Source organism: Vicia villosa, unplaced genomic scaffold (genome assembly GCF_029867415.1).
Source record: "Vicia villosa cultivar HV-30 ecotype Madison, WI unplaced genomic scaffold, Vvil1.0 ctg.000232F_1_1_3, whole genome shotgun sequence".
Lineage (NCBI taxonomy): Eukaryota > Viridiplantae > Streptophyta > Magnoliopsida > Fabales > Fabaceae > Vicia > Vicia villosa.
The window spans coordinates 640244-655804 of record NW_026705087.1 but is presented as its reverse complement, the minus strand read 5'-3'; the positions used below and the strand labels follow the sequence as shown (position 1 = coordinate 655804).

The window sequence follows — 15561 nt, the reverse complement described above, 5'->3', positions numbered from 1 at the left end:
AAAAATTGAATAATATGATAAATTGATAAAATAGAAAATTTTTAAAATGTTAAAATACCTTAATTTCATGTAGAAATTCTTCATCATGGCATGATGATTCCTAATACAAAAAAATTAATAAATTAATTTCATGTAAAAATCCTTCATCCATAGCATGTTGTTTCCTAATACAAAAAATATAAACAAATAATAGAAGAAGAAAATTTAATAATATACTAAATTGATAAAATAGAGAAATTCGAAAATGTAAAAATACTTTATATTCATGTTAAAATCCTTCATCTATGACAGGTTGATTCATAATACAAAAAATATAATTCAACATCATAAAAGTTTTAAAATGTAATAAATTGTAAAAAAAATTAAATCAACAATATAATTTAAAAATATCTTAATTTCATGTACAAAACCTTTATCCATGCCATGTTTATTCTCCACGTAGAATTGACAATGATAATTGTATTGTGATACATATGTTTGAAAAGTGGATGAGTTGTAACTTCTCTTTTAATTTATTTTAATGAATTAATTATATTGATTTTTATTAATTAAAAAAATTAGTGTGGTTGGTATGAAAAATAAAAATAAATTAATATAAATAATGATAGAAAGTTATAACTATAACAGTTATAAATAATGATGGAAAGATAATTAATGTGGCATAACTCATAACTTTTCATGTAATGGGAATAAAAAATCGTAACTCATAGCATATCAATAGTTGTTTTTTATTTTAGAGAATACATTAATATTAATATAATATTACTAAAGATCTAACACCCCATACATACATTGCCTAGGATATACGTATATGGCATTAAAATGGTACTCGAAAATCATAAACATAAGCAGCGGAGTGGATAATATATAAGTACAAGTACAAAAGCCCAAACTGTTATGGCCAAAATACATAAGTTCTGGCTGGTACAAATACATATCCATAGTACAAAAGATGATAATACAAAAGATCATGAACTACAAAAGAACACATCGCCAAGAAACACCATCTCGAAGCTAAGGCATCTTACCCTTTCCACGATCCTGCCTCGAACCACCTGTAAAAATAATAATTGGAATGGGGTGAGATTACTAAATCTCAGTGAGTCTCCCTATCCTACGGGTTCACTCAGTTCTACAGGGAACATGCAGTCAACGGATCCACCGAGGATCCGGGTTACCTCACGGCCAGGTACAAATACAAACAAGGGTACACCATCATTGGAAGTCCCATAACTATCCAAGATGGCATCAACAACAACGGGCTCAACGCCACCACAAACAAGTGTGCAGACCCGTACCCATGTACGAGGAATCCAGGAGTAGAATCTGCCTGTCTACCTAGGCTGCCAAACCACACCCTCGGTGAGTTACTCCTGTACATCGCGTCAAGAGACTCGCACAAGACCACCGCACTATGAGTCAGATGAATCCCATGTGACTTACACCTACTTGGCTACACAATCTCATCTGTGATGAGTTACCGTAGTGACCTCCTAAGTGGTGTCACTACTCCATCAATCATGTATATACGCAGGTGGTTATCCAAATGCGAAAAACGCCTACATGACAGTACAAGCCCACCGGGCGAAAGCCTAGTGATTATCTACGTGACATCACTAGAGGTGAGTCCGAAGTGATGTAGCCTACGTGGCATCACGACCCCACCATACCAAGCACGCCAATATGTTACATCAAGGTGGGAAACGCCTTTCAAGACCCTCACCTTCATATTGCAATGGTAGCTCAGGTGCATAAACATACCGAGCACGCATGTGTGTCACATCAAGGTGGGAAACGCCATTCAAGACCCTCACCTTCACACCGCAACGATAAATGATGGACTAAGTCCATGAACAGGACTTACCACCTAGTAGCTTAGGCTTACTCCGATTCAAGCACACACACAGTATCAGCCATCACACAGGCAATCACATCCAAGTGTTCAACCGGAACAAGTGGAAACATCAATAATCATGCCACAAAATAATCCACACAATTTGTATTTCACAACATACAAGCATATTCTAGGGATTGCGGTCATATCATGGTCTTATACAAATAAAACACTTATCAGAATGTTATACAAGTCATAAGAGGCCTTCGATTCCGATACGAAGCGAAACTGCACTCAAATGGGAGAAATATCAATTCTGTACCAGACTAGTTCGCTACAGCGAACTTCTGTTCGCTACAGCGAACTCAAACAGAAGCTAAACTTCTTCAAATCCAGGTCAGTTCGCTACAGCGAACTCCAGCGAAGCCCCGATTCGCTGCAGCGAAGGAAAGTTCGCTACAGCGAATAAATCAATTCAACTCCCAGGTTTATTCGCTACACAGTTCGCTACAGCGAACCATTCGCTACAGCGAAAGAAAGTTCGCTGCAGCGAACTCTGCAAAATCAGCAAAAATGCAGAACGCGTTTGGGGTTCCCAAACCCCAAAATTTCACATGCAATCATTCTAGATGGAGTAATAAGACATGGTAAAAGTACATACACGAATTACTACTAGAATAGAGTCTAAAACATGCATGAATAAGGATTTTAGAACACATACTCTCAATCCCTTAATCCCTCACATTTACATAAACCCCAAAATCTTTTCCCCAAAGTCTCTATCTATGAGACTCACCTGATTAAGCTGGGGAAGAAGCTGCGAAAATCAGAAGAAGATGGTTGAATCAAGGATGCATGCAAGGTTGATGATGAAGTTGGAAATGGGTTCTCTTCTCTTTTCCTTCTTGTTTCACGTTCTCCCTCTTCTAGTCTCCACAAAATTCTGTTTTTGTTCCAAGGACAAGAAATGAACTCAGCCAAACAACCCCTTAAGAAATTTATGTCTAGTGCAATGACTTAAGTGCCCTTCAACTAAACTCCAATTACTAAGGTGCCACTTAGTCACATTCCAACTATCTATACTTTCCACACATATATATATATATATATAATCTCTTAAAATAAAATTGGGACATTACATTCTCCCCCCTTAAATAGAATTCGTCCTCGAATTCGAAAACTTACCAGAACAGGTGAGGATACAACTCCCGCATCTCTGATTCGAGCTCCCAAGTGGCTTCGTCAGGACGCGACTCCTCCCACAACACCTTCACAAGAGGTATCTCTTTGTTTCTCAACGACTTGCTAGCATACTCCAAGATACGACAAGGTTGCGGTTGGAAGGAAAGATCTGGTTCTACTTCAATCGTATCTGGCAGGATAGGATGAAATGAATCCGGCACAAACTTCCGTAACTGAGACACATGGAAAACGTCATGCAGCCCGGATAGTGAAGGAGGCAACGCTAACTGGTATGCGACTTCACCTATCCGTCTCATGATCTGATAAGGTCCTACGTATCTCGGGCTAAGCTTGCGAGTCTTAAACGGTCCTTTCAACCTCAACCTCGGAGTCACCTTCAAGAACACATGATCTCCTACATCAAACTCCAACGGTCTCCTTCGTTTGTCCGCATAACTCTTTTGTCGATCTTGAGCTTGTTTCATCTTATCTCGGATCATCTTAACCTTTTCTGTGGTTTCTTGAATTATCTCCGGTCCAAGGATTCCCTTCTCACCAACTTCAGACCAACACAACGGTGATCGACACTTCCTCCCATACAAGGCTTCATATGGGGCCATACCGATACTCGCATGATAACTGTTGTTATATGCAAATTCTATCAAAGGTAAGTTATCTTTCCAACTTCCACCAATTTCCAAGATACATGCCCTTAGCATATCCTCAATGGTTTGAATAGTCCTTTCTGTTTGTCCATCTGTCTAGGGGTGGTTAGAAGTGCTCAAATTCAGATCTGTACCCATCTCTTGGTGAAAAGCTTTCCAAAATCGGGAAGTGAACTTCGGATCCCTATCTGACACAATGCTAGATGGTACACCATGCAATCTCACAATCTCCACTACAAAAAGCCTCGCAAGGTGAGAAACCTTGTGAGTTGTCTTAACCGGTAAGAAATGCGCGGACTTAGTCAAACGATCCATTATCACCCATATCGAGTCATGCCCACCTAATCCCCGTGGTAGTCCCACAATGAAGTCCATGGATATACTGTCCCATTTCCAAACAGGAATATCCAATGGTTGCAACATACCACCGGGCCTTTGGTGCTCTATCTTCACTTGTTGACAAGTCACGCACTGCTCTACATAATCAGCCACATCTCTCTTCATACCAGGCCACCAAAAATTCCCTTTCAAGTCTTGATACATCTTGGTCGATCCGGGGTGGATGGTGAATTTGCTCTTGTGAGCCTCGTCCAGAATTAACCTCTTTAACTCCGCATCATTTGGCACACACATCCTTCATCCAAAAAGAATGAGTCCATCAGATGTACGAACGAAATCAGAAAGGTTTGCTTTAGCCTGCAATTCTACATCATTCCACTGTGCTTGACGGATCTTTTCCCGCAACTCATTCTCAATACACAAGTTACTTATCAACACACCCGTTGGTGCCCACACAAATTGCAAATCCAGATTTCTGAACTTCTCCATAAGGTCAAACTCTAACATCATCAGTTCTGCAACTTTAATCTCCTTTCTACTCAAGGCATCCGCTACCTTATTAGCTTTACCAGGATGGTACTTCAAATCAAAATCAAAGTCCTTCAAGTACTCCATCCATCTCCTCTGACGCATGTTAAGTTCCTTCTGATCAAAGAGGTACTTCAAACTCTTATGATCGCTAAACATCTCAAAGTGAACTCCATACAAATAATGTCGCCACACCTTGAGTGCGAACACAATTGCAGCGAGTTCGAGGTCATGAGTAGGATAATTCTCTTCATGAGATCTCAACTGTCTAGATGCATAAGCTACAACCTGTCCATCTTGCATCAACACTCCACCCAAACCTTTCTTAGAAGCATCGCAAAACACTTCATAGGATCGGTTTGGATCTGGAATCACCAACACTGGAGCAGTAGTCAATTTCTCCTTGAGTTTCTGAAAACTCTTCTCACATTCCGAATTCCATTCGAATGAAACTTCCTTCCTTGTAAGCCTGGTCAAAGGTAATGCTAGCTTAGAAAAGCCCATAATGAATCTTCGATAGTAACCTGCCAAGCCTAGGAAACTATGGACCTCAGTTGCATTCTTGGGTCGTTCCCAATTTATCACTGCTTCTACCTTTGAAGGGTCTACAGCTACGCCGCCGCCAGATATGACATGTCCAAGAAACTTAACTTCGGACATCCAGAACTCACACTTACTACTTCGCAAACAACTGCTTCTCTCTGAGAACCGACAACACAATCCTCAAATGCTCCATGTGCTCTTCGATAGTCCGAGAGTATATCAATATGTCGTCTATAAAGATTACCACGAACTGATCCAAATATGGTTGAAACACCCGGTTCATGTAATCCATAAAGACAGCAGGAGCATTGGTTACCCCGAATGGCATAACCAAGAACTCATAATGACCGTATCTCGTCCTAAAAGCGGTCTTAGATACATCCGAACTCTTAACCCGAATCTGATGATATCCCGACTTGAGGTCAATCTTCGAGAACACACATGCTCCTTTCAATTGATCTAGAAGGTCATCAATCCGCGGTAGAGGGTACTTGTTCTTTATAGTTACCTTGTTCAGCTGACGATAGTCAATGCACAAACGCATACTACCATCCTTCTTCTTCACTAACAAGACTGAAGCTCCCCATGGAGAAACACTAGGACGAATGAAGTGTTTCGCCAACAACTCTTCTAGCTGACTCTTCAACTCTCTTAGCTCTGCAGGAGACATCCTATAAGGGGCGATCGAAACTGGAGCGGTACCCGGAACAAGATCAATAGAGAATTCAACTTCTCTTTCCGGCGGAAGAGAAGTAACATCCTCAGGAAATACATCGGAAAATTCACACACAACCGGAATCTCCAATACACTCTTCTTATCCTTGGAGTCCGACGTAAGAACCAAAAGGAAAGACTTCTCTTGAGCAAAAAGGTAATTGATCATGTTAACTGTACCTTCAAGAAGATGTTCAATGGCATCGGTTGGTGTAGTCTCCTCAGCAGGAATGAAGATAGCCTTCTCTTTACAGCCGATGTAAACCGAGTTAGCTGACAACCAGTCCATACCAAGTACTACATCGATCTTCTTAAGAGGTAGACAGATGAGATCAATCACGAACCTACGACCATTGAAGGTAATAGAACACTCCTTGCAAATTTCTCGAGCTTCTACTACATCGTCCGTAGCCGAAGAGATAATCATAGGATTAGGAAGAAGACTCGTTTCAAAACCAAGCCTCCGCACACAAGGATAAGAAATAAAAGAATGTGTTGCTCCACAATCAACTAGCACAAACAAAGGTTGGTTATTGACATAACACGTACCAGCAACAAGATTAGTGTTCCCTTGGGCCTTCCTAGCGTCCAAGGTGTAAACACGACCTGGAGTCCTTTCGGGAGCATCTCGCATAGGACAATCCTTCCTAAAATGACCGAACTCTTGACACTTGTAGCATTTCACCGGGGCTGTCCTACAATCTCCATAATGCTTCTTGTTACACTTGCCACACCAAGAAGGTTGAGTAGAGCGATCACCATGAACTTGTTTCTTCATAGCTGGAAAATTGCGGGGTTTCAAATGCTGCCCCGACCTTCCTGGTTCCCTACAAACCGGCTTATTCTGTTCTCTTTCATCTTGGACTCTCTTCAATGTGTTCTCGGCAACATAGCATTGCCTCAAACACTCAGCATAGGTGGTAAACTCCCTTTGAGACACACTGTGCACAATATCGGCATTCAGCCCCATAAGGAACTGATCAATCTTCCATAACTCATCTGGTGCATAGGCAGCTTGTCTGGAATAGGCAGCCATGTCCTCAAACTTCTCAGCATATTCAGATACCGACATGTTGCCTTGCTTGAAAGATTGAAATTCACGCTCCTTCAAAGCACGCACACTGTTGGGATAGTATTTCTCCAAGAAAGCTGTCTTGAAATGTTGCCAATCCTTTGGAATCCCCCGGTTAGTGAAATACGTAGACTCCGTATTCCACCATCTACCTGCTGGCCCCTTCATTTTCTGAGCAGCAAAGATCACCTTCTCTTCCTCTGTGCACTGAATAGCCTGGAATATCATCTCCATAGCATATAGCCAATCATGCGCAATCACAGGGTCTAAGCCACCCAAGAACTCTGGCGGATCCATCCGAAAGAAGGCACGAAAATCAGGCCCTGCTGCAGCCTGAGGAGTAGGAGCAGGAGCAGTTGGTTGTTGCCCTTGCATGCCTTGCATCATTTGCATCATCATCTGATTCTGTTGTTGCATCTGTTGCATTATCTGCACCCAAGGCACACCCGCATTCTCAATTTCAGGCTCAGTCTCCACATTCCTTGTTCTGGGCCTTCCGGGACCTCTGCGTTGTTCAGCCATCTTCCTTTTTGTCTTACACACGGAATCAAGTTGATCAGGCTTAATGCCATAAGTAAGACATAAGGAATCATGCCGACACTACACATATGAGGCAGAATTATGCTGACTTATGATGTTTCGTGGCAAAGCCGAGAATCGACCTGCTCTGATACCAACTGTAACACCCCATACATACATTGCCTAGGATATACGTATATGGCATTAAAATGGTACTCGAAAATCATAAACATAAGCAGCGGAGTGGATAATATATAAGTACAAGTACAAAAGCCCAAACTGTTATGGCCAAAATACATAAGTTCTGGCTGGTACAAATACATATCCATAGTACAAAAGATGATAATACAAAAGATCATGAACTACAAAAGAACACATCGCCAAGAAACACCATCTCGAAGCTAAGGCATCTTACCCTTTCCACGATCCTGCCTCGAACCACCTGTAAAAATAATAATTGGAATGGGGTGAGATTACTAAATCTCAGTGAGTCTCCCTATCCTACGGGTTCACTCAGTTCTACAGGGAACATGCAGTCAACGGATCCACCGAGGATCCGGGTTACCTCACGGCCAGGTACAAATACAAACAAGGGTACACCATCATTGGAAGTCCCATAACTATCCAAGATGGCATCAACAACAACGGGCTCAACGCCACCACAAACAAGTGTGCAGACCCGTACCCATGTACGAGGAATCCAGGAGTAGAATCTGCCTGTCTACCTAGGCTGCCAAACCACACCCTCGGTGAGTTACTCCTGTACATCGCGTCAAGAGACTCGCACAAGACCACCGCACTATGAGTCAGATGAATCCCATGTGACTTACACCTACTTGGCTACACAATCTCATCTGTGATGAGTTACCGTAGTGACCTCCTAAGTGGTGTCACTACCCCATCAATCATGTATATACGCAGGTGGTTATCCAAATGCGAAAAACGCCTACATGACAGTACAAGCCCACCGGGCGAAAGCCTAGTGATTATCTACGTGACATCACTAGAGGTGAGTCCGAAGTGATGTAGCCTACGTGGCATCACGACCCCACCATACCAAGCACGCCAATATGTTACATCAAGGTGGGAAACGCCTTTCAAGACCCTCACCTTCATATTGCAATGGTAGCTCAGGTGCATAAACATACCGAGCACGCATGTGTGTCACATCAAGGTGGGAAACGCCATTCAAGACCCTCACCTTCACACCGCAACGATAAATGATGGACTAAGTCCATGAACAGGACTTACCACCTAGTAGCTTAGGCTTACTCCGATTCAAGCACACACACAGTATCAGCCATCACACAGGCAATCACATCCAAGTGTTCAACCGGAACAAGTGGAAACATCAATAATCATGCCACAAAATAATCCACACAATTTGTATTTCACAACATACAAGCATATTCTAGGGATTGCGGTCATATCATGGTCTTATACAAATAAAACACTTATCAGAATGTTATACAAGTCATAAGAGGCCTTCGATTCCGATACGAAGCGAAACTGCACTCAAATGGGAGAAATATCAATTCTGTACCAGACTAGTTCGCTACAGCGAACTTCTGTTCGCTACAGCGAACTCAAACAGAAGCTAAACTTCTTCAAATCCAGGTCAGTTCGCTATAGCGAACTCCAGCGAAGCCCCGATTCGCTGCAGCGAAGGAAAGTTCGCTACAGCGAATAAATCAATTCAACTCCCAGGTTTATTCGCTACACAGTTCGCTACAGCGAACCATTCGCTACAGCGAAAGAAAGTTCGCTGCAGCGAACTCTGCAAAATCAGCAAAAATGCAGAACGCGTTTGGGGTTCCCAAACCCCAAAATTTCACATGCAATCATTCTAGATGGAGTAATAAGACATGGTAAAAGTACATACACGAATTACTACTAGAATAGAGTCTAAAACATGCATGAATAAGGATTTTAGAACACATACTCTCAATCCCTTAATCCCTCACATTTACATAAACCCCAAAATCTTTTCCCCAAAGTCTCTATCTATGAGACTCACCTGATTAAGCTGGGGAAGAAGCTGCGAAAATCAGAAGAAGATGGTTGAATCAAGGATGCATGCAAGGTTGATGATGAAGTTGGAAATGGGTTCTCTTCTCTTTTCCTTCTTGTTTCACGTTCTCCCTCTTCTAGTCTCCACAAAATTCTGTTTTTGTTCCAAGGACAAGAAATGAACTCAGCCAAACAACCCCTTAAGAAATTTATGTCTAGTGCAATGACTTAAGTGCCCTTCAACTAAACTCCAATTACTAAGGTGCCACTTAGTCACATTCCAACTATCTATACTTTCCACATATATATATATATATATATATATATATATATATATATATATATATATATATATATATATATATATATATATATATATATATATATATATATATATATATATATATATATATATATATATATATATATATATATAATCTCTTAAAATAAAATTGGGACATTACAAAAGATGATTTTGATAATATTGCTAGAAAAAATAGTGGTTTATAAAATCTGTAAAATCTAAAATTATACCATATAAGTATTAAGTTAGAGTTGTGTTCAAGGTTGTAATCATGACAACTTTGAATTTAAATTAAGTAGAAGTAGATAGATAAAAAATACAAATAGATAAAATTAATTATTATATATTCTCAAAATATAAATATATTAAAATACATTTTATTAAATAATAAATTCTATAAAATAGCAAATCATTTTAGTTTTACTTCATTATGTTTTTTCTAATTTTTGTTATATAAGAAATATTAATACATTTAATTTTAACTTTTAATTTCTGTTCATTATTATAATTACAATAATATTAATTAAAATTTCAATAACCATTTAAATGAGAATTAAAGAAAATGGAATAAAAAAATGGTGAGAGTTAAACTTATAAAAATGAGGTTAGTTAAGGAAAATATTAAAAAAAGATATTCAGTTTAAAAATAAAAAATAGAAGAGATATTATACTCTCATATATATTCTATCCTATTTTTTACTTGAGAGATATTTTTTTGACCTATTAAGTAAAAAAGACGTAATATTATAAATTTGAAAGAGTATTTGATATAATATTTTTTAAATCTTAATTATTCATTTTTTTATCGAGAAAAGCACAATAATTTTGTAGAATATATATTAAAATTTTCCTTATATATTTTTTTAATTTCTTCTCTATTATAAACTGTTTATATAAAAATTATTTCGATCTAAATTATTTCTATTAAAATTATTTCTATTTTTTAAATATTATTATAGTGTATTAGTTATAATTTTAGTGATTATTAAAATGAAGTTAATTTTTTATTTTTTGAATTAGAGTTAAAATAATATAGAGTTTTATAAAGAAAATATAATTATGTTTTATTCTATTTTTTACTTGAGGGAATTTTTTTTGACCTATTAGGTAATAAAGACGTAATATTATAAATTTGTAAGAGTATTTCATATAATATTTTTTAAATCTTAATTATTCATTTTTTATCGAGGAAAGCACAATAATTTTGTAGATTATTTCGATAAAAATTAAAATGAAACTAATTTTTATAAATTGTTTATATAAAAATTATTTCGATAAAAATTATTTCTATAAAAATTATTTCTATTTCTTTAATATTAACTTAGTATATTAGTTATAATTTTAGTGATTATTAAAATGAAATTAATTTTTTATTTTTTGAATTAAAGTTAAAATAATATAGAGTTTTATAAAGAAAATATAATTATGTTATAAATTTTTTTAATTTCTTCTCTATTCTAAATTGTTTATATAAAAATTATTTCTATAAAAATTATTTCTATTTTTTAGTATTATTGTAGTGTATGAGCTATAATTTTAGTTATTATTAAAATGAAATTAATTTTTTATTTTTTGAATTAAAGTTAAAATAATATAGAGTTTTATAACGATAATATAATTATTTCAATTTTAATAATATCTTTTATTTGAGAAAATTTGTGAGAATGACACATCATCTTTTTTGCTAGGGTTTTGTCTAGGGTTGTCATCATGACAGCCTTAGATTTATATTAAGTAGATTAAGATTAAGATTAAGATTAAGATTAAGATAAAATTATTATCAAATAGTAGTGTCAAATATTATATTATTATTATTATTATTTATTTTTAATATAAGGTCAATTTTGTAAATAACACGTTAGGATTTTTGTTAAGAATGACTATCATGATGACACATGGTTAGGGTTGTCATCATGACAACCTTCCATTTATATATACTAGATTATTGGCCCGTGCGATGCACGAGTATTTTAAGATTGAAAACTATAATATTTATTAAAAGTTAATATTTTATTATTATTATTATTATTATATTAAGTAGGGTATTATAATAATAATAATTATTATTATTATTAATGTTAATTTTTAACAATTACATTACTATATCATGATATTTTTTATTAATATTATTTTATTTTTATTTTTATTTTCATTTTTTATTACAATAGTTTTGTTTTAATGACTTATTATTATCACTAAAATATTTATTATCAAATTAAAATTGTCACTTAAAAATCAATACATTCTCATATGTTTTCAGTATCTCTTAAAATGACGTAATCATTATTTAAATAAATAATCTAAATAAAAGAAAATATATTATTAATGGTATACATAATTTTGCAAATTTTGAGGTATTGAGATGTTATTGTCATTAAAAATATTTAGTATCGGATGACAAATATGAAAAATTCAATAAAAATACATGGAAAAATGGGTGATTAGACACATATTTTTAAACAAAACTTTTATAAATTGACCTATAAATCTAAAATATGTATATTTTGTTCTCCTGCACAAAAAAATTAAAAAAAAATGAACAATTATGATGGCACATGTCAAATGAAAAATATAGAATATATAAAAATAATAGAGATTTATATTTTGGGTGTGGGTAATGATATACGTATTAGAGAAAAATATGTATATTTTGTTTTCCTACACAAAAAATAAAAAAAATAAAATCAACAATTATGATGACACATGTCAAATGAAAAATAAAGAATATATAAAAATAATAAAGATTTATATTTTGGGTGTGGGTAATGATATACTTATTAGAGAAAATGAACACAAATAAAAAAGGATAGTAGAAATATATTTAAATTAAGAGGGAGAAAAATATCTTATCACAAAAATAATAATACATCATATCTGTAATAGAAAGATGAGTAATATAATGTTAAACTATTTAAAGGAAGAAATAGTTTGAAAAAAATTTAAATTATAATGTAAGTAAATTCTTTTCGCTTAGTTATGTTCCCAATGATCCGTGAGATTATTATATTTTTATGATTTGCTATTTTGTTCTCAATGATTTGTAAGATCATTGGGAAAAAGATATGACTCTAATCATTTGATTATTCTCAATGATTTGTAAGATCATTGGGAAAAAGATATGACTCTAATCATTTGATTTAAGATCTTACTCGTCCAATATTGTGCAAATTTTAAAGGAATACAGATTTGTGAAATAAATTGTCAAAGTAAACTGATTTTGATTGATATTCTAAAACTAATTTTAATTAATTGAGGGGTTAAAAAATTTAATCAAAATTAAATATTTGTTTCAATGAAACCAAATTTAATTCTTTGAATAAATGCTTATTTTACCGATTTTAATTGATTGATATTTTAAAACTGAATTTAATTGATTGATATTTTAAAACTGACTATAATAATTTGAGCGGTTAAAAAATTTAATCGAACTTAATTATTTATTTCAATGCCGTAGAATATAATTGTTGATTTCAATTATTTTGTTGTTTAGTATGGTATCCCTATTTAATTCTTTGCATCAAATTTATATTTATTTATTTCAATACATTTGTATAATTTAAACTTTATATATTATTATTATCATATTATTAATAGAGATAATTCAATATTATGTTTTTACTATTATTAGTATTTTTTATTAGTAATTATTATTATTATCATTATTATTATTATTATTATTATAGCGTTAATTTAATATTTAATAAAATAAAGATGACAAAAATATATAATTATATAGTGTTAATATTAATATAGTTATTATCCATATTTAAACATTACAATTTCGAATCAATTATTTGGAATAATAAAAGACAAAATTGACTATTTTGATAAGTTACAACAATTGAAACAATAATTCAATTTACTGTTGCAACAACATGCTTGCAAGTAAATCACAATCATAAAAGTAATAAGAATATAAAAGTAGCAACAAAATAATACTTATATGATTTTTCACATGATTCTCAAGTAATAAGAATATAAAAGTAGCAACAAAATAATTCTTCTTCCTTCTTTACGTCAGCCAGAAATAGTAGAGAAAACTATATCACAAAATCCTATAAAAAATTATTACAAAACCGTATAGTTATAATATTTAGATAATTGATATAATAGAGTAAATTAAATCATAAGTCTGTCATATAAATTGAAGAATAGTTAACCCATAGTGAAAAATAAGAAAATGAAATAAAACATCGATACAAAAAAAAAATAGGTACCTTGTCTTTGTTTGGGTAGAAGAGGATGAAGATATACTGCAACAAAAAATAGTTGAAATATATATAATTACTACAATAGAATAAGTTGAGTTACTTGTCATATAAATCAAATAATAGCTAAAATATATGAAAAAGAAAGGAAAATATCAATACAAAATAAAAAATGAAGTACTGTCTCAACTCTCAACCTTATTTAAAGAGAATGATGAAGACCTAAAACAAAATATATAATACAGACATGTAAAACTTATCTACCAGCAATGTATTTATATCCATAAGAATGATTATTAAAAAGACAATAACTCTTGTTTTGTAACTCATATGTTACAAAAAAAATTGTAACTCACCGTTTTACCAATTAAAATCTATTATTAATTAATACTAATAAAATATTTGTATCCTAATTAAAATATATTTACTTTTATCTTCATTATAATAATTTCATAGTATTGCAAATGAAGAATATTTATGGAATATATTTTAGCCAAGTAAAAAAATCTAGAATTATGAAATTTGTTTTTTTTTTCATGTAGAAGTTTATATCTATAAAATGAATAATAATAATCAATAAAAAAATTGACTAATTAGTTTTAATAAAATCTTGCCCTAATAATTTTTTTTTACTCACATTAGTTCTAGTTGGTCAATCGATTATTTTTAATCAAATATAAGTAAATAAAATCAAATATTATATATTATTAAAATAAACTAAGTTTATGAGCTAATAATATAAAATTTTACATATTAAAGTATTGACTTTAAATGTTTTAATATCAAATATTTTTTTTTTTGGTAGTGAGACAATTTATTACAAATTATTTATTTATTATAATAAAATTATGATATTAAATTGGATAAATGTGATTTGATGTGAAAAATAAAAAAGTGATAAAAATTCATAATTTTAATAGGTTTTTAATATGATGCCACATTGGATTAAGGTTTCTAATATGATGCCACCTAGGATTTAGGGTTAAGGTTGTGTCCAAGGTTGTAATCATGACAACCTTGGATTTATATTAAGTAGATTAAGATACTAGTATATAACTCGCGCGTTGCGCGGTTGACCTATAATATATTATTATTATTATTATTATTATTATTATTATTATTATTATTATTATTATTAGTATTATATATTTTAAACTTCAAAATTTTAGATTGTTGATTTGTTTGTGGATTTTTTTAAATGATTTTATTTAAGTAATTATTATATGTAGTTTTATAAAGAGATGTTTGAGAAAAAGTTAAATTTTAAAAATAATATAGAGGATCACTTTATTATATGTTTATAGAATTTTTTTTTCTAATGAGTTTATTAATATTATTTTATATATGAGTTTATTATAATATTTGAATATTATTATAGAGAATTTTCATTGATTGATAATGTCATTAGTATAGTAAAATGGAGTTTTTTTTAGAGTTACAATTTAAATTGATAAATCATCATAAATAGTGTGAAAAATATTTTAATAAGTCATTAATGGTTTAATAGGAATGTAGGTTAGTATTACAATTAGAAACAAATAAGAAACAAAACTTCATAAAAATTAAAATGAAAATTAAATATTATCAATATGTACTAATTATAGAATAAGAATCTTGATTGTTAGAAATAGTTTGTCATAAAC

The 15561-nt window shown here is 32.9% G+C and overlaps 2 protein-coding genes across 2 annotated transcripts; both read right to left on the bottom strand.

The window, feature by feature from the left end:
• Positions 1–3015: 3015 nt before the first annotated feature.
• LOC131625637 (uncharacterized) lies at positions 3016–3636 on the bottom strand. The gene is made up of 2 exons (XM_058896479.1): positions 3412–3636; positions 3016–3249 (listed from the first exon to the last, which is right to left on the bottom strand). The coding sequence occupies exons 1-2, from the start codon at positions 3634–3636 to the stop codon at positions 3016–3018; spliced, it is 459 nt and encodes a 152-aa protein (XP_058752462.1).
• Positions 3637–5224: 1588 nt separating this feature from the next.
• LOC131625636 (uncharacterized) lies at positions 5225–7261 on the bottom strand. Its single transcript, XM_058896478.1, has 2 exons — positions 5864–7261; positions 5225–5491 (listed from the first exon to the last, which is right to left on the bottom strand). The coding sequence occupies exons 1-2, from the start codon at positions 7259–7261 to the stop codon at positions 5225–5227; spliced, it is 1665 nt and encodes a 554-aa protein (XP_058752461.1).
• Between the last annotated feature and the right edge of the window lie 8300 nt (positions 7262–15561).